The sequence below is a fragment of the Crotalus tigris genome, unplaced genomic scaffold, assembly GCF_016545835.1.
Source record: "Crotalus tigris isolate CLP2741 ecotype Arizona unplaced genomic scaffold, ASM1654583v1 scf7180000020588.15403103151:6194809, whole genome shotgun sequence".
NCBI classification, from domain to species: Eukaryota; Metazoa; Chordata; class Lepidosauria; order Squamata; family Viperidae; genus Crotalus; species Crotalus tigris.
Genome location: NW_024098092.1, coordinates 677,820 through 698,384, shown reverse-complemented (window position 1 = coordinate 698,384; position 20,565 = coordinate 677,820). Strand labels below are relative to the sequence as shown.

Sequence of the window (20,565 nt, the reverse complement as noted above, 5' to 3'; positions counted from 1 at the left end):
TAAGAGCCATTTCTTTTTTTTTTAAACCATCTTTTTTATTAATTTTTTTTTCCATCAACATATGTTCATTTTTCCAATCAACAAGTTGTCTGGAGTTTGCTAAGCTAATACCATACATGTTCAATTCCTAATCCTTCATTCTTTTCTCTAACCAAGAATAAAATAAGTTCCAAATTTTATAGTAGTCCGTATCTTCTGTCGTTCAGCCTCGTAGTTAGACTGTCCATCTCTAAGAGCCGTTTCTTATTGTGCCGTTTTGTGTAAACCGATTATTAGGGAAAAAAAATATTTTAAACCACATGGCCTTTTTTTAAAAGATAGCATCGCTCACACTGTGCCTTCCGTCATGGAACAGACCAACAACGCACACGGAGGCTGAAGGTGACACCCACAGAAGAGAGTCAAAAAGGATTTTGTATGCCGATCATCTCGGACCATCAACAGGGATGGAAGAGGATACAGGAGAATTTGCACTGCTGACCAGAAAATACTTGAGTAGAGAAATAGCCTGGAACAACTAGCCGGATCCAGCAAAATTGGGGCTCTCTGAACCGGTAACAGTCTGAAGCAATCTGCCAAATGTCTCCTAACCCCAAAATAACAACACTTCACGAGTGCAGCATACAGCCAGTTAAGTTGCTCCTCGGTCAAATCTGTAAATTAGGAACTCTTTCTCCAAATTACAGGATTATGAATTGAATAAGCAAGAGTTTTAATACCGAACATACCGCCCAACTAAGAGCCCAAATCAGGAAGAAAATTGACGAAGCCGCACGTCTTGTTTTGCGCACCTCATAAAGGGTACTTTGGGCAAGCGGGGAAGAAGCAGCTTCTGTCGTGAAAACAAGTCCACAGTGACTACTTGTCAAACCACAACACACACACCCCGACACACACACATACCAGTGCTGTGAGGACTGCTCCACAATCAAATTCTTAAAAGCAAAGAATAGGAATAAAGATGAGAAATTCTCTACAGATCTGACTAGTGCAGTAGTTCTCCACCTGTGGGTCGGGACCCCATTTGGGGTCGAACGACCATTTCACGGGGGTCGCCAAACAACGCAGTCCGCCATTTTTTCCCCCTTTTCCTTGGCTGTGCTACTCCCTTTTATTCTATTGGCTTTTGAGAGCCAATAGAATAGGCTCTCTTGAATAGAGTCTAATTCTCTTGGCTTTCAAAAGCCAATAGGAATTGTCCAGGCTGTCTCTGCCCTGCTGAGCCCACCAAAAGCCCCATTCTGCAAACGGTGCTGCACCAGTTGAGTAGTCCTCGACTTACGACGGGTTAAGTAGTCCTCGATTTACGACTGGTTGGGGGTCGCAGCATTAAAAAGGTTGAGAACCACTGGACTAGTGTGCTGGGGGTGATCAGGCAGAGGGGAGGAAGGCATCCTTTTTTTGACTGCTCTCAGCCTCTTTTAGGCTTTATATTAACATTTCGGATGCCAAACAGCAGGACCGGGTAAGCCAAATTGTGCACTCAAAGGATCCCGTTATTGAGCAGGCATTTCCAGTATGAGAGGGGAGCTAATGGTGTGTGGGTTTCATTTATATTACCTTGGAGAGGAAAAGGGAAAGGGATAGAAAGTATGGAATGGAAAGGAATGGGAATGGGAAGGGGAAAGGAGTCCCTGTGGATTTTAATCCACTACTCATTGCTGACTAAAGGGAGCATAGAGTAAGTTCAACATAAATCCCTCTTTTTGGTCCTGGGGCTCCCTGGGGTCCCGCCGGTGGTGCTTGTACACCTGGCTTCGCTGAAACTAAGATGCACCCGCATCCTCTCCCCAAGGATGGCCAGCACAGTATGCAAATCATCACTTTCTCTTGCGCTCTGCCCCACAGCTTGCCCCCTGCGTGCCCCCTTGCTACTTGCTCCTCCTGGCTAAGAGACCTCCTCCTAAAGCCCTTTCCCCCCCCCTCGGGGAGATCTCCCCCCCCCGCGCTCCCTGGGGGGAGGCGCAGGGAGGGCCGGACAGCCTCCGGAGGCGTGGCCCCGCTGACGTCAGCAGACTCATGAATGAACCGGGCGAGAACTTTCCCACCGGCTCCCATTGAGCTTTCCGTCCCGTGGCGGCAGCGGCAGGGCTCGGCTGCGTGAGTCACTCCGGGAAGGCGACTCGCTCCCGAGGACCCCCCCCCCGAAGGGTGAGCGGTTGGGGGCTCATCTACAGCATGGGCAGCTTCCCGGGGCTCGGCGGGGCCCTCCTGCTGCTGCCTGCCGTGCTCCTGCTCCAGACCCTCCGCGGCTCCCAGAGCCACGAAGGTAAGATCTGCGCGGTGCTGCTGCTTCGGACGCCTCAAATCGGAGACGCGGGTGGCGGTCCTTTCTCCCGTGTACACACACACATCTCCCGTTCTGGCTAAACCTAATCGGGCTTGGGGCAGGAAGGGAGACCGTATCTAGAGACACACACACCCCAGCTTCTAGAGCTGAGCCGAGACTCACACACACACAGAGAGAGAGAGAGAGAGAGAGAGAGACAGACACACACACAGAGACAGACAGACACACACACACAGAGAGACAGAGACAGACACACACACAGAGACAGACAGACACACACACAGAGAGAGAGAGAGACACACACACACAGAGACAGACACACACACACACAGAGAGACAGAGACAGACACACACACACACACACACACAGAGACAGACACACACAGAGAGAGAGACAGACACACACACACACAGAGACAGACAGACACACATACACACAGAGAGAGACAGAGAGACACACACACACAGAGAGACAGAGACACACACACACACAGAGACAGACAGACACATACACAGAGAGAGAGACAGACACACACACACACACACACACACACACACACACACACACACACACACGGGCCTTAGGCTGAGTCCCAGCCTTCTCGCGATTCGGGCTGCCAAAGTTGCTCTCTCCCAACGGCTTGGCAAAGGTTAATCTCTTCCCTTAGACCAGCGAGGGCATCCCTTAGATTGCCTGGTGGGGAGGGGAAGGGAAGGGAAGGGGGGAGGACTGGCACGCCAGATCTCCCATGGGGGATCGGAGGAAGGGAGGCTGGCTGGAGGCAGCCAGAGGAAGCAACAACCGGCCACGCTGCCTTCGCCGCTTGGTACCGCTTTGCGCCCCGAGAGGGTGCAGCGCAGTTCCGGCGCCTGGGAAAGGTGGGAAGGCGCCAGACACACCCTGCAATGACTGCCTTGTTTTAAGTTCCAAGGTGTGTCTCGGAGCGGGAGGGGGGGGGTGAGGGTGGGGGGAGGACGGCCAGGATGAAGCTCTAACCCTTCCCCAGCCAGCATGTGGCTTCACACGGCCGGTTGCCCCAAATGCAAATGCGTCAAGAATTTAGCGAGGGCCACACGCTACCGTGGGGTAGCTTATCCTTAAGAAATGCAGACTTCGTTTTGTACTTGGGCATGCGCGCATTCCAGAGAAAACTGTGGAATCCGAGAGGGAAAATAGATGGGGGGCACTGGAAAAAGGAATGGAAGAAAGGAAAGAGAGACGTGGACGGTGACAGGCCCTACCTGGAGCCTTCAGATTGGGGGGGGGGGGGCAATCTAGGCCGATGCCTCCCCTCGTCCTGTGTTTTTGGGGGCCCTTGAATTGGAGGCAGACCATTCGCAAAAGGGAGTTAGTTGTTTGCTCTTATCTTGAGGATTTTAAGGTCCTAAAAAGGTTCGGCGTTAGTAGCTCTGCATGCTTTGAGGAATGGAAGATTGTCTTGTAACTTTCAAGTGTCTATATTTAAAAAATAAATAAATCCCAAAGAGATCTCTGTATATTCGAAGGCTTAAGATAGGAAGGCCATAGTTTGAGGCGTGGTGTCTCTGGGAGGCAATGAGACTTGTTTCAGGATGATGGAAAACAGAGAATTGGCTAGAGGGATTTCTTTTTCTTGAGGGGGGGGGGTTTGTATTCAAACCCAGGGACGTAAACGCGATATTGAGTGGCCCGTATCTGAAGTTTTCCGTGAAATGATAGGCTTGGAATCGAACTAAGACAAGGACGCTGTGGTCCTGTTGCATCTCTGCTTTTTGGACCGACCGCTTGAATGGGAGAAGTGGGGTGAGAAAGCCCAGGTGAGAAAGCAACTGGATTTGGAAAACAGAATCCTCCCTGCGATGGTGCGGAGGGTTCAGACCAGATTGAGCAAGGAAGGCAAACAGTCTGGTTCCCATTGAAGGAGGAGGTGTTGGCCAGGTGTTGGGGCCCTGAACCAACACCAGGAAAGCCAAAGTGATCAGTGTGATGAACATACTGGAAAGGAAGGGGTTCAAAATGGAAAGAGGAAAAAAAATGATTTAGACTGAAAATATGCTTTTCTCCTCCCCCCTCGCCCCCCCTTCTTGCTTCTGCCCAAGTGGCTCAGAGAAGCAGCTCTGCTTTTCCCTCCTATGGGGGGGGGGGAGGGGAGCCCCCTGCCAAGCCTGGCTGACAAATGAGCAGTTCCAAAGTTGAGCCTTTGGCTGCTTAGCAAGGCAGGACAGGCTGAAATGCTTTGGAGGGCTTGGCTGAAGAGCCAGGCTGGAAAGTTCCAAGAACCCGAATGGAGGAGACTCCTCGCCATTGTCGCTTCCAAGCTAGCCACTTTCCACCTGGCTGGCCGGCCCTCCCAGGCTTGGAAGAAGGCGGAGGAAAACCCCAAAGCCTTCCGGGACAGCCCTTCTGCCGAGCGAGCAGCGGGCAAGTCTGGGCCTGTCCCTGGAAGGAAGGAAGGCACCACCATGTCCCAAAAGCCAGCATCCAACTCTTGCAACTTCTCAGTTCTCGGTGAAATTATCCTAACTCCAGAATTAAAGTATTCTTGGTCATCAGAAGCCATTCGGCCAAATTGGGACAAGGGAGAGGGCCTGGCACCTGCAAAAGTAAAGCACAGCCCTTCCAATCGCCTCTCCCTCCCTCCCTCTCCCTCCCTCTTTCTCTCTCTCTTTCTCTCTCTCTCCCTCCTCTCTCTTTCTCTCCCCCCTCTCCTTCTCTATCTCCCTCTCCCCCCTCTCTCTCTCCCTCTTTCTCTGTCTCTCTTTCTCTCCTTCTCCCTCTGCCCCCTCTCTATCTTCCCCCTCTCTCCCTCTCCCTCTCTCTCCTCTCTCTCTATCTCCACCCTCTCCCTCCCTCTCCCCTCTCTCTCCCTTTCTCTCTCCCTTTCTCTCTCTCTCTCTTTCTCTCCTTCTCCCTCTCCCCCCTCTCTCTCCCTTTCTCTCTCTCTCTTTCTCTCCTTCTCTCCTTCTCCCTCTGCCCCCTCTCTCTCCTCTCTCTCTCTCTCTCCCTCCCTCTCCCTCTCCCCCCTCTCTCTCCCTTTCTCTCTCTCTCTCTTTCTCTCCTTCTCTCCTTCTCCCTCTGCCCCCTCTCTCTCCCTCTCTCTCTCTCTCTTTCTCTCCTTCTCTCCTTCTCCCTCTCCCCCCTCTCTCTTTCTCTCTCTCTCTCCTCTTTCTCTCTTCTCCCTCTCCCCCCTCTCTCTCTCCCTCTCTCTCTCTCTCTCTCTCTTTCTCTCCCTTCTCCCTCTGCCCCCTCTCTATCTTCCCCCTCTCTCCCTCTCTCTTTCTCTCCCTCCTCTCTATCTCCACCCTCTCCCTCCTTTTCTCCCTCTCTCCCTCTTTCTCTATCTCTCTTTCTGTCTCTCCCTCTCTTTCTCTCCTTCTCCCTTTGCCCCTCTCTATCTCCCCCCTCTCCCTCTCCCTCTCTCTCCCTCTCTCTCTCCCCCCCCTTCCCCTCCCTCCCTCCCTCTAAAACAAGCACCGGCTAAATCAAGCCAGCAACTGGGTCCCCCCAGGTGCCCAAGGGGGGGAGCCAGAGAAGAGGGCCCTCCCACCAGCCTGCCCTCCTCTTTCAGCTAGGGCACAGGCCCCCCTCCCTTCGCCCCCACCTTCGGCCAAGGCTGCCCCAGGAGGTGGGGACGGAGCCCCCACCCCATCTCCCAAAGACAGCAAGAGCTTCCTCGAAGCATCTGGGGTGGCAGAGGGGAGAGGCCCTAGTGCTGCTGCTTTGAGAGGGAGCTGAGTTTAAACACCCCCCCCCCGCGCAGACCCACAAGGCAAGGGGAGTCTCTTCCAAACCTCAGCTCCGAAGGGCCGTGCTGGGCTTGCAAGAAAAGGCAGGAATGAAGTTAATGAAGAGGCAGGAGGGCCGTCTGGCCTCTAATTATGGTGGCGGGCTGTGGGGGGGGGGAGAAGTGGAGAGATCTGTCCAGTAAGCAGTTCCACTCTCCAGCCCGGCTCTCCTCAGACTCTGCTGTGGCAATTGCAGAACAGGCCCTCCTGCGTCGGCTCTCCCCAAAACCACATCTTCCAACCCCCCCACAATGAAGGAAGGAGGGCGGCAGTGCGCAAATAAATCGCTCTTCTTCACGTTAACCCTGGTCCTAAACCGTCTTCCTCCTCGCTGCCAAACCCCTCAGTGCTGATCTGCCATAATATTAGCACCGCCGGCGATTCTTCTTCCTCCAACTTGCCTAAAGTGAATTTATTTCAAATCTCCCCAAAAAACCCAATGACCTGGCTAGGCAACTATCTGTGCTCTGATCAGGCGGAACTGTGGAACTGTCTCCTGGGGGCCTCCGAAGCACCGTATATCGGTTGTGTTTGCCTGCACAACTCTCATACAAAGGCAGGTTCTGAATTCCTGCCTGCAACTTTTCCCCTTTGCAGCCTCTGGACGTCTCTCTCTGCTTTCAGGATGACAATAGTTGGACAATGAGTTCCCCACCTATTTGGGGAGGGGGGGGTATTTTCTGCTGTGGGTATTTTCTGCCACCCCTCCCTCTCTCCCCCCCCCATTTCTGGAAACAGGCAAAATTGTGATTCTTCCAGGGGGCCTTGCAACAGATCAATGCATTTTTTTTTAAAAAAAAAAACCTTCTAATTTTAACTCCTTGCTTTGAGTAGCTATGTCATTGTTTGTGTTTTTGGGTCTTTGTAGCTTCCTTTTTAACTCGCTAAGCCTCCTAGATCAATTGGCTTCAGACAGCCAGATAAATTTCACAAGTTAATAAATGTTATCCCCCTGCTCACCCAGGATGGCAAACCCAGGGACTAATCTTGCTAAAAAAAAAAAAAAAAAAAAAAGGCAGGCAAGGGGCAGCAGCTAAGGCCCACCGTTGGAACGCTGCTTTCTTGCCTTGGGACTGGACGGCTCCCTTCGGAGTTTTTATTTTATTTTATTTATTTTATTTTTAAAATTTATAAGCCGCCCCATTCCCGAAGGACTCTGGGCGGCTAACAATAAAAAACACATAAAACATAATAAAACAATACAAAAACAATCATCCAGGGGTCAGGTTTTATAAACCCCAGGCCTGCCAGAAAAGCCAGGTCTTAAGTAGCTTACGGAAGACCAACAGGGTGGGAGCGGTCCTAATCTCGGGGGGGGGGGGAGCTGATTCCAAAGCGTGGGCGCCATCACAGAGAAGGCCCTCCTCCGCGGCCCGGCCAAATGGCACTGCTTGGCCGACGGGGCCTGAAGGAGGCCCAGCCTGTGGGATCTAACCGGACGTAGGGAACTATGAGGTAGTAGAGTTGTGGAAACTAGCTGTGATTATCAGGGGCCAAGCGAGAGCTTGTCTGCAATGCAGGCAGAGATTTGCCATGCCTTAAATCCAGGCACTCCCAAAGGTTTTCTTTCTTTTCAAAACGAGTCTTTCCCATCCCTTGTGGTCTGAATTCGAATCCCGCCAATGGGTCATTGGGGCAAATTGTTTAAAGCCTCGATCGATCGTTTGTTAGGATGCTGCTGCCAGAAGCTTCCTTGACCTCCCTAATCTCAGGGGCCTGTTTCTTTGGAGGAGAAGGCTTCTGCATGTGCTCAGAAGAACTCTCTCTTAGGGCGTCATGTGTTTGTTGGCTGGCCAATCATGCAAATTTAGAGGGTTTTTTGTTTTTTTTTAAAGCCAGGACTTTGATTTGAGGTTTCACTGTTGTCAGGGCTCCACTACAATTCATCTCAGTGTCACTGACGGGCGAATTCCTGCAAACCACTTTGCTATGAATCCTTAGCCAGGCGTGGAATTGTGGGCTCTCCCCCTCACCCCCCCCAGCTTTGCATGGGATTGAAAAACAGGCAGTAAAAAAAAACCTCTGCACCCTGTCAAGAGAGGGGGGGGAAGAGGGCGAAGTTTAAAATTAACTCTGGAAATTGGTGGGAAAGAAAAGCTGTTCCAGATGTTGCTTACAAACACTCTGGGAGGAGACGTGACTTCTTAAAGCTCCTCTCCTGATTTATGAGGGGCAGGAACCGGAGACCAACATGCAGTGCTGGATTCAGAGGTGGGGGGGGCACTGAAGCCCAGCCTGACTGACCCTGAAGCTCACAGGATCCCTCCCTTGCTCTCTCTTGGAGGCTTGGAACTACTGGGAGAACAAACCTGCATCTGATAGGAGAGAGATTGTCAATGTGCCCAATGAGCTGGGTGGATCCTATCGATCGGAGGGTGGGGTCTATCTGGGCAGCTGAGACTGAATATTAATTCCCAAAGAGGCCTCTTGCCTTTGGGCCCTGTGATCTGGATAGACAACGCCCGACTGGAGCTTTGGGTCTGAACCCCAAAGTAGTTCTCAAAGTGGGGGATAAACTGCATTCTATTCTAGGCATAGAGCAATGGTTCTCAACCTTTTTAATGCCTCGACCCCCAACCGGTTGTAAGTCGAGGACTACTCAACTGGTCGTAAGTCGAGGACTACTCAACTGGTGCAGCACCGTTTGCAGAAGAGGACTTTTGGCGGGCTCAGTAGGGCAGAGGCAGCCTGGACAATTCCTATTGGCTTTGGAAAGCCAATAGAATTAGACTCTATTCAAGAGAGTCTAATTCAAAAGCCAATAGAATCAAAGGGAGGAGCACAGCTAAGGAAAAGGGGGGGGAAATGGCGGACTGCGTTGTTTGGCGACCCCCGTGAAATGGTCGTTCGACCCCAAATAGGGTCCCGACCCACAGGCTGAGAACCACTGTTCTAAGACGAGGAAGAGTCCTTTGGGCGGTCTGTGAAACGGAAGAGACTTTTCACGCAGGTAAAGCCTCGCCTTCTATAACCCTGATGATTGGCTTAGTCACCTTTTGTCTCTCCAAGACTCTCCCACTTCTCAGGTCCGAAGTGCAAGAATTCAGAGATGAGGCATATCAAGATAACATGGCGGCCAGCCAGAATGAAACAGCCTTTGGCTCTTCCAAGGGCCCCCTCTGCTGCCAGGAGCCCACTGAGGAGGACATGGGGCACGGGATACTCCCGTGGCTTGGATCTCGGACAAGGGGAGGTGGGGAATGCTTCCAGAGTGCCGAGCAGCTACTTGCAAAATGTATTTCATCTCCACTTCTATCTAAAGATTTGGGAAGTTTAAGCTTGGACCCACAAATACACCTTAAAGCATTGCAAGAGCGCATACTGTATGTCAGCCCCAGGCCAGTCACATACACACACACAGAGACACACACGGCTCTGCAGACAATAGCCTTGAATAGGTTTGGGACTTCTTCTGGGGAAGAACAACATTTCTTCTTGTGTGTTAAGTTATCAGGATAATTTCAGAGTCTTAAGGAATAAGGCAGCCTAGGTCACGAAACTGCCTATCCCCCCAAAAAGGGAGTTTTCTATCCGAGCTCTGAAGGAACAAAGGCCATCATCACCCACCCATCAGGAGAGAGATGGGCCAGGTTGTGTTTACGGTGCTCAGGTGTGGCTTGAATGACAACTTCAGCAATTGGGCAACCAAATCTTGTTGCGTTATCTTGTTGGCTGGAAGAGACAGTGGGATGTTTGCATAGCCATGGGGAGAACGTGATGCGGAGTTCGCACCACACAAGGGCCCCCCTGCAGACACGAAAAACTCCACCAGCCCCTTTCTCCGGCTGGTCTCGTGACTGCTATTCCGGGATGGAGAATCTCGTGAGGAACGGAAAATAGGGCCCGATTCCGGAGGGGACACTGGGTGAAGGAAGCCCGTCTTATGGAGCGCTCCTCCCATCTCCCCCATCCCCTCCTCACCGTCCGCCTCCCCTTCAGCTAAGGGCTTTGCCCCTTTGCCCACCCTGTCCTCCCACAGCTGCCTTTGCTCAGACAGGCACCTTCTCCTCGGTCATCAGAAATAATATAATAATAATAAGAGCCGAGGTGGCGCAGCAGTTAGAGTGCAGTACTGCAGGCCACTTTAGCTGACTGTGTTCAGCAGGTCAGCGATTCAAATCTCACCGGCTCAAGGTGGACTCAGCCTTCCATCCTTCCGGGGTAGGTAAAATGAGGACCTAGATTGTTGGGGGCAATGTCAATATATATATACATTGCTTACTGGTGTACACCGCTTAGAGAGTGCTTGCATTTAAAGCGGTATAGAAGTCTCATAAAATAAATAAAATAAATATACAGCAAACCAAAGAGAGCTTCAGCTTCTGATCCTTGCCCGTAAAATCTCAAGGTGAACACCAAGTGTGTTGTGTGTGTGTGTGTGTGGGGGGGGAGTTACAAATTCTTCTGGCTAGGTTTTTTCAGCTCATAAAAAACTTGTTCTGCTCGTTTTTAATTTCTCACCATGATGCTGCTGTAGGGATCTCAAAAGAATGATCCTCTCGCGGGGAGCCACTTCTGTGGATGTTAAAAGTAGGTGGGGATTTCTGAAAAGGGGGGTTGCACAATGGAGGGACGCGGGACTCGGCTCAGAAAGATTTATTTGAACTTTAAACTGACTGCCCCCTGACATTCTTGGGAGAGAAAAAAAAAACACCATGCATAATCTAAACAGTTAAATCCGCACCAGGGTTGTTTAAACAAGCATGTTTTGCACCGCACAAAGAGAAGGAGGAGAATGCGACTATGTTGTGCATACAGGTGTGAGTGATAGCATTCAGTGGATTTTAGACTCAAATGTGCTTTAAATGGAAATAGATGTAGGGCATTCAGAAAATTTGGATTGTAGCTGAAAATTGCTCCAAATAATTTTCCCTAAGCCCGATTTTGGAACCAGAGGGGGAAAACACACATGCCCCTCCCTCTGTGTCCTTGACAGAGAGGATGGACTCTTATTCTACTGGGAACAACGGCTGCTTCTCGGATTTTCCCACTCTGCCTCACTTATATAACCCAGGGTACTTCCAGGGTACCCTAACCAAGCGTTGTTGCTCATTTTACATTGGGATAGTTTAGGAATATGTTATTCTTTTTGCTGGCTCTCTCCTAACTTCTGTTCTGTTGGATGGTTAGCACTAATTGCTCAGCTTAGGGCTCTACAGCAGTTGCCAGGAGATTAAGAGACCCCTTCAACTTGCTCCATTGTGTTCAATCCTGCTTGGGTGCCCTGCTGCTGACACAATAGAGAATTACTGGCCCTTGGACCCCCCCCCATTCCAGTTGCTCAGGTGCTCCTCAGCACCTACGTTCTGCAGAGATGAAGCTGAATTCAGTTCAGTCAAGGCTGCATTAACAGAGGGATAGAATCGAGATCACGTGAAGTGTTCATACCACTTTACAATGCCTTGGTAAGGCCACACTTGGAATAATGCATCCAGTTTTGGTCACCACAATGTAAAAAAGATGTTGAGACGCTAGAAAGAGTACAGAGAAGAGCAACAAAGATAATCAGGGGACTGGAAACTAAAACATATAAGGAATGGTTGCTGGAATTGGGTATGTCTAGTTTAATGAAGAGAAGGACGAGGGGGGAAATGATAGCCATGTTCTAGTAATCTCAGGGGCTGCCCCAAAGAAGAGGAAGTCAAGCTATTTTCCAAAGCACCTGAAGGCAGGACAAGAAGCAACGGATGGAAACTAACCAAAGAGAGAAGCAACCTGGAACTAAGGAGAAACTTCCTGACAGTGAGAACAATTAACCAGTGGAACAACCTGCCTCCAGAAGTGGTGAATGCTCCAACACTGGAAGTTTTTAAGAAGAGACTGGACAGCTATTTGTCCGAAATGGTATAGGGTTACCGGCCTGAGCAGGGGGTTGGACTAGATGACCTCCAACTTTATTATTATGATTATTATTATTAGGTTCGCTGTTATATAAATCCTGTGGGCCCTGATGTGACAAACGCATCCATAGAAATAGGTGGCTTTGTATAGAAGATGAGTCTTATAGAGAGGTTAAGAACAATGTATTAAGCTTTTGTACCATGATAGGAACTGATAGGAAAATTCATTCTGGAATGTCATCTTTGTCCATTGTTGTTTTAATTGTACTATGAATAAAAAAGAAAAAAGAAATAGGTGGCTTTGGGAGAAAAATAGCTTCTACTTCCAGGGAGCAGCCACTGGCACAGTGCCTCCCTCCCTTAATAGTTAAAGGGCCTCTGTTTGGAAGAGCAAATGGCATTCAATTCTTTTTTACTTTAGACTCCTCTGGAGGTTTAGGGTCTTTGCCTCCTCCTGCCCAAGCCATTCTCAATTCCTCCATGGGGATGGAGCTTCACTTCTCTTGTTGTCGCAAGGCAAAGTGACACATTTGGAGGCAAAGGAAAGCTGCAGCTGCGCGATTGTCTTTCCCCATCTTGATTTCTTAGTGCGTTTCTAGAGCTTTGAAGATTTCCTATGGCTTTCCCCACAGTTTGGAGGGTGATCCTGTCTAAAAGGCATCTTTTGTCTCCTTTTCTCCTAGTTGTCCTGCTCGATTTTGCCAAGGCCCAGGGCGATCTCGGATGGCTCAATCATCCGTATGGAAAAGGGGTAAGTTTCTTGCAGAATTTGCTGCTGGTCGAGAAAAAAAGCTCAAAGTTTCCTTTCCGGGGTCACTACATTTCCGAGGATGAAAATTCTCTGTAGTGCAAAGCCTAACAAGCTTTGCTTTAAAGATCCAATTTGATTTTTTAAAAAGGGAGCAACCGAGAAATAAATACTCCTTCTGCTGTAGGTTCTAGACGCAGAGCAGCATTAGCAGGGCGAAGAAGGAGGTTGAACAAGATCAATTTCTCCCGTTGGATTAAACAGCACAAAGACAGGATATTGCTAAATGAATTGGCTTTTGAAAGGAGGGACAAATGGAAAAAGAGGACAAAATGACCATCGGGAAAGTAGTTCTGGGAACTAGAAAAAGCCACCGTGGCCAAAGGCCACACTGCTGTAAACTTAAGAAAGTCAGGGGAATCCATCTAGGCCCTTTTGTCGTTTTTGTAAGCAACTACCTAGCCACAGTGGTTCTCAGCCTGTGGGTTGGGACCCCATTTGGGGTCGAACGACCATTTCACGGGGGTCGCCAAACAATGCAGTCCGCCATTTTTTCCCCCTTTTCCTTAGTTGTGCTACTCCATTTTGTTCTATTGGCTTTTGAAAGCCAATAGAAGAGACTCTCTTGAATAGAGTCTAATTCTATTGGCTTTCCAAAGCCAATAGGAATTGTCCAGGCTGTCTCTGCCCTGCTGAGCCCGCCAAAAGTCCCATTCTGCAAACGGTGCTGCACCCGTTGAGTAGTCCTCGACTTACGACCGGTTGAGTAGTCCTCGACTTACGACCGGTTGGGGGTCGCGGCATTAAAAAGGTTGAGAACCACTGGATTAGATGAATGTAGATTAGAAGTCTTTTATTAGAATTTGCCGCCATGGCCCAGAGCGAGGAGAGTAAAAGCGATGCCCTGATGGTCTAATCCTCCCTTCACCAGTGGGACCTGCTTCAGAACGTCATGAACGAATCCCTCATCTACATCTACTCAGTCTGCAACGTGCAGGAAGGCGATCAGGATAACTGGCTGCGGACCAACTGGATCTACCGAGGGGAAGCCCAGCGTATCTTCATTGAAATCCAGTTCACGGTCCGGGACTGCAACACCTTCTCACCTGGGACGGGCACCTGCAAGGAGACTTTCAACCTCTTCTACGCCGAGTCGGACGTCGACTACGGCATCAATTTCCAGAAGCGCCAGTTCCAAAAGATCGACACCATTGCCCCCGACGAGATCACCCTGCTGGAAGACTTCAGCACCCGCAACGTGAAGATCAACGTGGAGGTGCGCTCGGTCGGGCCCCTCACCCGGAAGGGCTTCTACGTGGCTTTCCAGGACATCGGGGCCTGCGTGGCGCTCCTCTCCGTCCGAATCTACTACAAGAAGTGCCCCGGGGTCTTCCGCAATATGGCCAGCTTCCCGGAAACCATCGCTGGGGCCGATTCGCAGGACCTGGCCAAGGTGCCTGGGACTTGCGTGGCGGACGCCGTGGCCACCGAGGAGCCCTTCATGCACTGCAACTCGGACGGAGAGTGGCTGGTGTCGATTGGCGAGTGCCTTTGTCGAGAAGGACACGAAAAAGATGGGGACAGCTGCAAAGGTAAGGAAACCGTGACTCGCCCCTCTAGCTTGGTTGACTGAACTTCTCGCCTGCCAGGCACTAAATAAATGAGCATTTTAGAAATTTGGGGGGGGGGGGGAAATGCCACTTCAGGCTTCTATGAAAGTGAAGCAATGTGCAGATTCTAGGATGACAACCCAAGGGGAAGCAGGCTCTTCTATCGCATTTTCATTTGGTTGGGCCGTTGGGGGGGGGGGGGAAAGAGGGGGCGGGAATATTGCTGGGACAAGACTGAGCAGGAAGAGTAAGAATGAACATAGGTGTAAAGGACTGCACACCCTTCCTTCTAGTCCAGTGGTTCTCAACCTTTTTAATGCCGCGACCCCCCAACCGGTCGTAAGTCGAGGACTACTCGACCGGTCGTAAGTCGAGGACTGTTCAACTGGTGCAGCACCGTTTGCAGAAGGGGACTTTTGGCGGGTTCAGCAGGGCAGAGACAGCCTGGACAATTCCTATTGGCTTTTGAAAGCCAACGGAATTAGACTCTATTCAAGAGAGTCTATTCTATTGGCTTTCCAAAGCCAATAGAATAAAAGGGAGTAGCACAGCCAAGGAAAAGGGGGAAAAAATGGCGGACTGCGTTGTTTGGCGACCCCCCGTGAAATGGTCGTTCGACCCCAAATGGGGTCCCGACCCACAGGTTGAGAACCACTGCTCTAGTCCCTTATTCTGGGGTGAATCAAAGCTTCGCAGCCACACGAGAAGGAGGGGCATCAACTATCCAAACGGGGGGGGGGTTGCCGTGGCTCTGCCCTTCCTGTGGGGAAATAAGGGGGCTCCTTGGAACTGACCACATGGGAAGCATTTGCAGCTGGATGCCTGGCAGGAGAGGAAGCGCGGGGGGGGGGGCTTCTTTGCGGTCACTCCACAGGTGTGGTGCGGGAGGCTGTGCAGGTGTGCTTTGGCCCTGCAGGAAGCGCTGGAGAACCAGCCAATCAATCCTCTCCCTCTAAGCTTCCTCCCCAGAGAGACACCCTCTGTCTCCTGGCTGGGGTGTGCCGTCTCTGGCTCAGTTCCTGCTCGACAAGAACAGCTGGGTGGCCGGGAAATCTCGGATCCTCGCAGGCACCCGGCAGAGCCCAGGAGGCCTTGTGATTTGGACAGGTTCTTCTCTGCTTCAGAAGCTACGGCTGGGCGCTGCTGCCCAGAAGTCGCGCGGGGCCGCCCTGCCCTTACCCCCTACGTTTCACATTGACAGACCCAATCTCTCTGAGGTCAGGGTGCAATCACGGGGCCTGAGAAAGTCAGCTGATGTCCCCACAGGTGACCAGGCATTCCTTGGCTAGGCAGAATGTTCCAGACAGCAGCAGTGTTTTTAAAAGCCAGCATGTTCTATCCAGCAAGCCTAGTCCCTAAGCAGGGGGGGGGGGACGGTACACAGGCGCACAAGGGGGCTGAGGCAAGCAGATTGCCCGCCTCAGGAATGTTCCTGGAGTTTGCAGAGAGAGATATGGAGCTCTCAAGGTTATGGAGCCCTCTTGAGCACACAGACTTCCCAATAGCCTCCGCTTTCTTTTCCTCTTTCCCTCTGGGGCTTATCGGATAGGCTATTATCACACTTCCCTCCGCCCCCCCCCCTGATAAACAGCATCACCAGGGCCCAAATGCCTTGGTTTTTTTTTAGGTTAATCCTATGGGAACTCGGTGCTCTCTGTTGGGGCTAGGCCAAAGCTTCCCATTGCAAAAGGCTGGATAGAAGAGAAGGAGCATCTACTACAAAGAGCAACGTGCTGCTTGAGCGCTCCTCTAAAATGTCCCGTCTGGGCCTCGCCCTATCCAGGAGCCTGTTCTGAACGGGATGCATAAAGCAGAAACTTCACCCACCGCCCTTTTGTCTTCTCCCTGCCTGCCTCTCCCTCTTTTCTGTGGCAACAGCCCAGCTCCAGCAGAGATTCCCCCGGCTCCTCTGGGGCTGCTCAGAACTGCCAGCAACAGCATTTGAGTCCGACAGAGCCACCAAATGATACCGGAGAAGACCCCGGGTGGATACTTGCTGGATCTTCAGCCATTTAAGGCCGGCTCCACCTTTTTATGGGGGAGCAGCCAGGCTGTGCTGGGCCAGGTTTGTTCTCCCTCTCCAGCTAGGACAGTGGTTCTCAACCTTTTTAATGCCGTGACCCCCAACCAGTCGTAAGTCGAGGACTACTCAACCGGTCGTAAGTCGAGGACTACTCAACAGGTGCAGCACCGTTTGCAGACTGGGACTTTTGGCGGGCTATTCTATTCAAAAGCCAATAGAATAAAAGGGAGTAGCACAGCTAAGGAAAAGGGGGAAAAAAATGGCGGACTGCGTTGTTTGGCGACCCCTGTGAAATGGTCGTTCGACCCCAAATGGGGTCCCGACCCACAGGTTGAGAACCACTGAACTAGAAAATAGTTGCAGAAAATGATCTTTCTCTTTTGGGGTTAACCCCCCCCCCAAGGCCTCCCATCCCCCTGGATTCCAGGAAAAGGGACCCTCGGGTGAGAAACAAAGGAATCAACAAAGATATGTTGGGCTTCCCGCTTACGGTGCCTGCCTGCTCCTTTTCTGCCTCCAGATGTGCCACGGCCACCATCCATCCCACACCGCTCTCTGCTTGGACCCTCAGTCAGAAAAATGTGGGGAGTGGCTTTGGGGGGGTTCCCCTCGTCGGCAGCCCAGGGCACCTCCTGTGTTAAGTGTATTTTCTGGCAAGCAGAATTCTTGGGGAGATACTTTCTCATCACCCACTTCCCTCTCCAACAAGCTGACACACCTTCCACTTTGCCACCCCTCTTTGCCAACACTGAGGGCGCCCCAGGTTTGCTTAGGATTAGGCGGCACAGTATCCAGAAGGCCAGGCATTACACGCACCGGACTCCCCAGCCTGCATTTAAGCATCTAAAGCTCCAGCTCTTAAGACCTGGCATTTTACATTTCTGGTAACGCGTTGTCAATTCAAATGGTCCCACCTTCCAATTAAGCAGGCCGGTTAGTTTTCGCAACATTAATGCAATAATGGGGTTAAAATGCAAGGAGTCAGCACCAATTTAAAAGGGCATCTGGGGAAAGCCTCTTCCGAGATTATCCCTGCTGCTGTGATATGCTGATTTCAAACGCATTGCGTTTACCTCCACAACTCCTACAAGATCTGGACTGCAGATGCCGTTGGATTTTTCTGCAACTCTTGGCTGCTATTTACAATCATCCAGATTGTTGTAGCCCCGTTTGGCAGCTCTACCTATCGGCTAATTTAATGCAGAAATTAGAACTGACTAATTGGATTTCAGCCGAGAGGAGAGAAGCACGATTAGGGGAATCCTCAATATCAGCAAAGCATGAATGCTACTATTGGGGTTGTATGAATTTCCCTCTTGAATGCTAAAATACAATTTAGAATTCCAACTCCATCAAGGGTGGGGGTGCTGGAACAGTTCTGCATTCTGAGAAAGAGTTTTAGGAAATCTAAACCGCTATACAGCTCCTCAGACGATGTGCACGGTTGCAGTCGGTTCGGCAACATCCTGACTATCTATTATAACCACCACTCCCTGTTAATACCAGGGAAGCAGCTGCTGGCACACCTGCCTGCGGATCCCTAGGCAGAGCCTCAACGTGCCTGCTGATTGCACATGGCCCCCTTCAGCCCTGAGGCACAAAGAGAATGGGGGGGGGGGAGAGGGTGGCCCTGTTCCAGTTTTAAGATGCGCCCAGAACTCTTCACCATGTGCCAGACTCCTCTCTGTTGCTGCACATGTCTGGCCAATTTATGGCCAAAGATACTGACACCCCCCCCCCAGTTGCCCTTTCAGATCTTGATTAGAGAACATGCTGCAGACTCCTCTAGGAGCTACATCAAGAAATCCTACGTACCTAGCTATGTTCCCTAACCTTTCCAGCTTTGCGGACCGGGGAGAGGAGAGCGGGGATGCTTCCATGCAAGCAGTGGGCACCCACATCTGCCACTCACCTAGATGGAATGTGTGCACCTGCGCTCGCTCACAGCTTGTGCAAGTGGGATGCGTGGGGATGCATGCCCACCACTTCCACAGCCCGGTTCCGAAGGGCTTGAGGCCCAGTAGTGGGCCATAGCCCAGAGGTTGGAGAACCTTGGAGTAGACTATAGCATCTGTTTTCCTCCTGGCTTTATTGAACCATCTCTGATGAAATAATAGCTGCAACTGGATTTTTTTTTTTAATCCTAAAACTGAAATATACCACTATACCAGCTTTTCAGCCACTATGATGAGCCAATCGTAACAGTGTTGAGATTTAGTTTGATAACAGAGTACATAATTTGCATGAAGATACGCCTAAATTCGTACAGTCAAGGCCATGGTTTTCCCAGTTGCAACGTAGGGCTGTGAAAGGTGGACCCTAAGAAAGGCCGAGCGCCAAAGAATGGAGGCCTTTGAACTCTGGTGCTGGAGAAGATCCTGCAAGTCCCCTGGACTGCAAGGTGATCCAACCGGTCAGTCTTGGAGATCAACCCCGACTGCTCTTGAGAAGGCCAGATCCTGAAGTTGAAACTCAAGTACTTTGGCCACCTAATGAGAAGGAAGGGCTCACTGGAGAAGAGCCTGATGCTGGGAAAGATGGAGGGCAAGAGAAGAAGGGGACGACAGAGAAGGAGGTGGCTGGATGGAGTCCCTGAAGCAGCAGGCGTGAGCTTCAGTGGACTCCAGAAGATGGTGGAGGACAGGAAGGCCGGGAGGAACGTTGTCCATGGGGTCCCGATGGGTCGGACAGGACTTCGCAACTAAGAACAACAACACCTAAATTCCATCCCTGGCATGGAAAAACTACAAGTCAGTGATGACTAAGAGGAGCGGAGGGTGTGAGTCCCAGAGATGACAATTTACTGCAGTGAAAATTGCAGAATGATGGAAATACCCCCTGAGCATTTTCTAAGCAGCTATTGTTAGCATCTGTCATTGTCCCACCTACGACTCATTGTAATGGGAGCTGCCTAAATTTCTGGGTTTGGTGTGAAGGAAACAGTAAGGGGTAAACAGTCACGCTGTATATCAAAAACATGCATTCCAAGATCTTCAGCATTGCTGCTCTGCGCCTCCATAGCCCTCACCATCTCAGCCCTACCCAGTGCATACTGCTCCTTGAGGAGAGAAAGGACTGTGGACACCTGCCCCTCCCTCCTGCTCAGCCTGCCCATTTATGAGGGGGGGGGTTACTGCCTCCTCTTTGTTTCCCCCTAGACTGAAAAGGGACCACACGCAAAGTACAAGCTGGAGTGGCAATGTTATTTCTGGAGAAACCGCTTTCAAAAACCCAGACTGGCTTTCCTATTCAACGTGTAATCTCCATTGTTTGCTTGATTTAATCTTTGTGCGGGGATAACGTTCCAGTCCAGGGAGGAGTTTAGAAACACAGAAAAAGAGTTTAAAATATCACATCTACCAGCTTTCAGAAGATTCTATTACGAAGGGGGTGTAGAATGTTGATTTGGGGCCTCGGTTATCCATGCTACTTCCCCCCCCCCTTCTACTCACTTGAATCTCACAATACATGAGATACGGATTGCCAAAGCGTCCCTAGAGCAGAGGCCTCCAACCTTTGGGGCACCAGGGACCGGTTCCGTGGAGAGAGGTTTTTCCGCAGACTGGAGGGTGCGTGGTTTTGTGTGCTGCCTGCATCCCAGGGATGGGACTTTGCTTGTTTGTGCGGCCCGGTTGCTGGCATGCCGTGCGGCCCAGGACCGGTCCACGGACTGGACGTTGGGGACCCCTGCCCAGTGAACAGTCCTGGTTGAGCAAGGACTTGAATCTGGGGGTCCCTGGGCCTAGAGCAGCATCCATCATCAAAGGGCTTCCCCACCTACTCTGTGCCCGACAAATTTTCTGCCAGAGCTGCAATTCCAGCGAAACAAAAGCAACCAGCCATGCAAAAGCAGCCCCAGGATGCCTTCTCGTAAAAGCCCATCTATGTCTTTTCTGGGAATCTCATACAAGCTCTCACACTGTCCAAGTTTCTTCCTAAGGAGAGGTGGGAGATGGGAAAGACCGATTGGTGCCCCTGCTGGGGGGTGGCAGGGGGGGGGGTAGAATGTGATTTCAGGGGTCTTCAAAATGGCCTTCACTGGCTCTCAAGTCTTTTCAAACAAGGGCTTCCAAAGCCTCATCCTCTACTGATTTGTACCGGAAGTGACTCAATTCACAGGAGAGCAAAGCGTCAGTGCAGAAACATCCGATGACATAAAGCTCGTTTCCGACGGAAGGCTTTCGTTGTCCGGGAAGTAAATGTCAAGACTTTTTCTTTGCATTAAAGTTTGCTAGTCACCTGATCCTTTTGTGTCTGGAGTTTGTCGGCAGCAGCGAAGGACATCCAAC

The 20,565-nt window shown here is 50.9% G+C and overlaps 1 protein-coding gene across 1 annotated transcript in view; it reads left to right on the top strand.

Moving 5' to 3' along the window:
- The first annotated feature begins 2,035 nt into the window (after positions 1-2,035).
- EPHA2 (EPH receptor A2) overlaps positions 2,036-20,565 on the top strand; it is a 28,342-nt gene continuing 9,812 nt past the window's right edge. Inside the window, exons 1-3 of the mRNA XM_039367342.1 lie at positions 2,036-2,269; positions 12,579-12,646; positions 13,575-14,235. Of these exons, the coding sequence (XP_039223276.1) occupies positions 2,179-2,269; positions 12,579-12,646; positions 13,575-14,235 (820 nt within the window). The 5' untranslated portion in view covers positions 2,036-2,178. The remainder of the gene's footprint in view (positions 2,270-12,578; positions 12,647-13,574; positions 14,236-20,565) is intronic.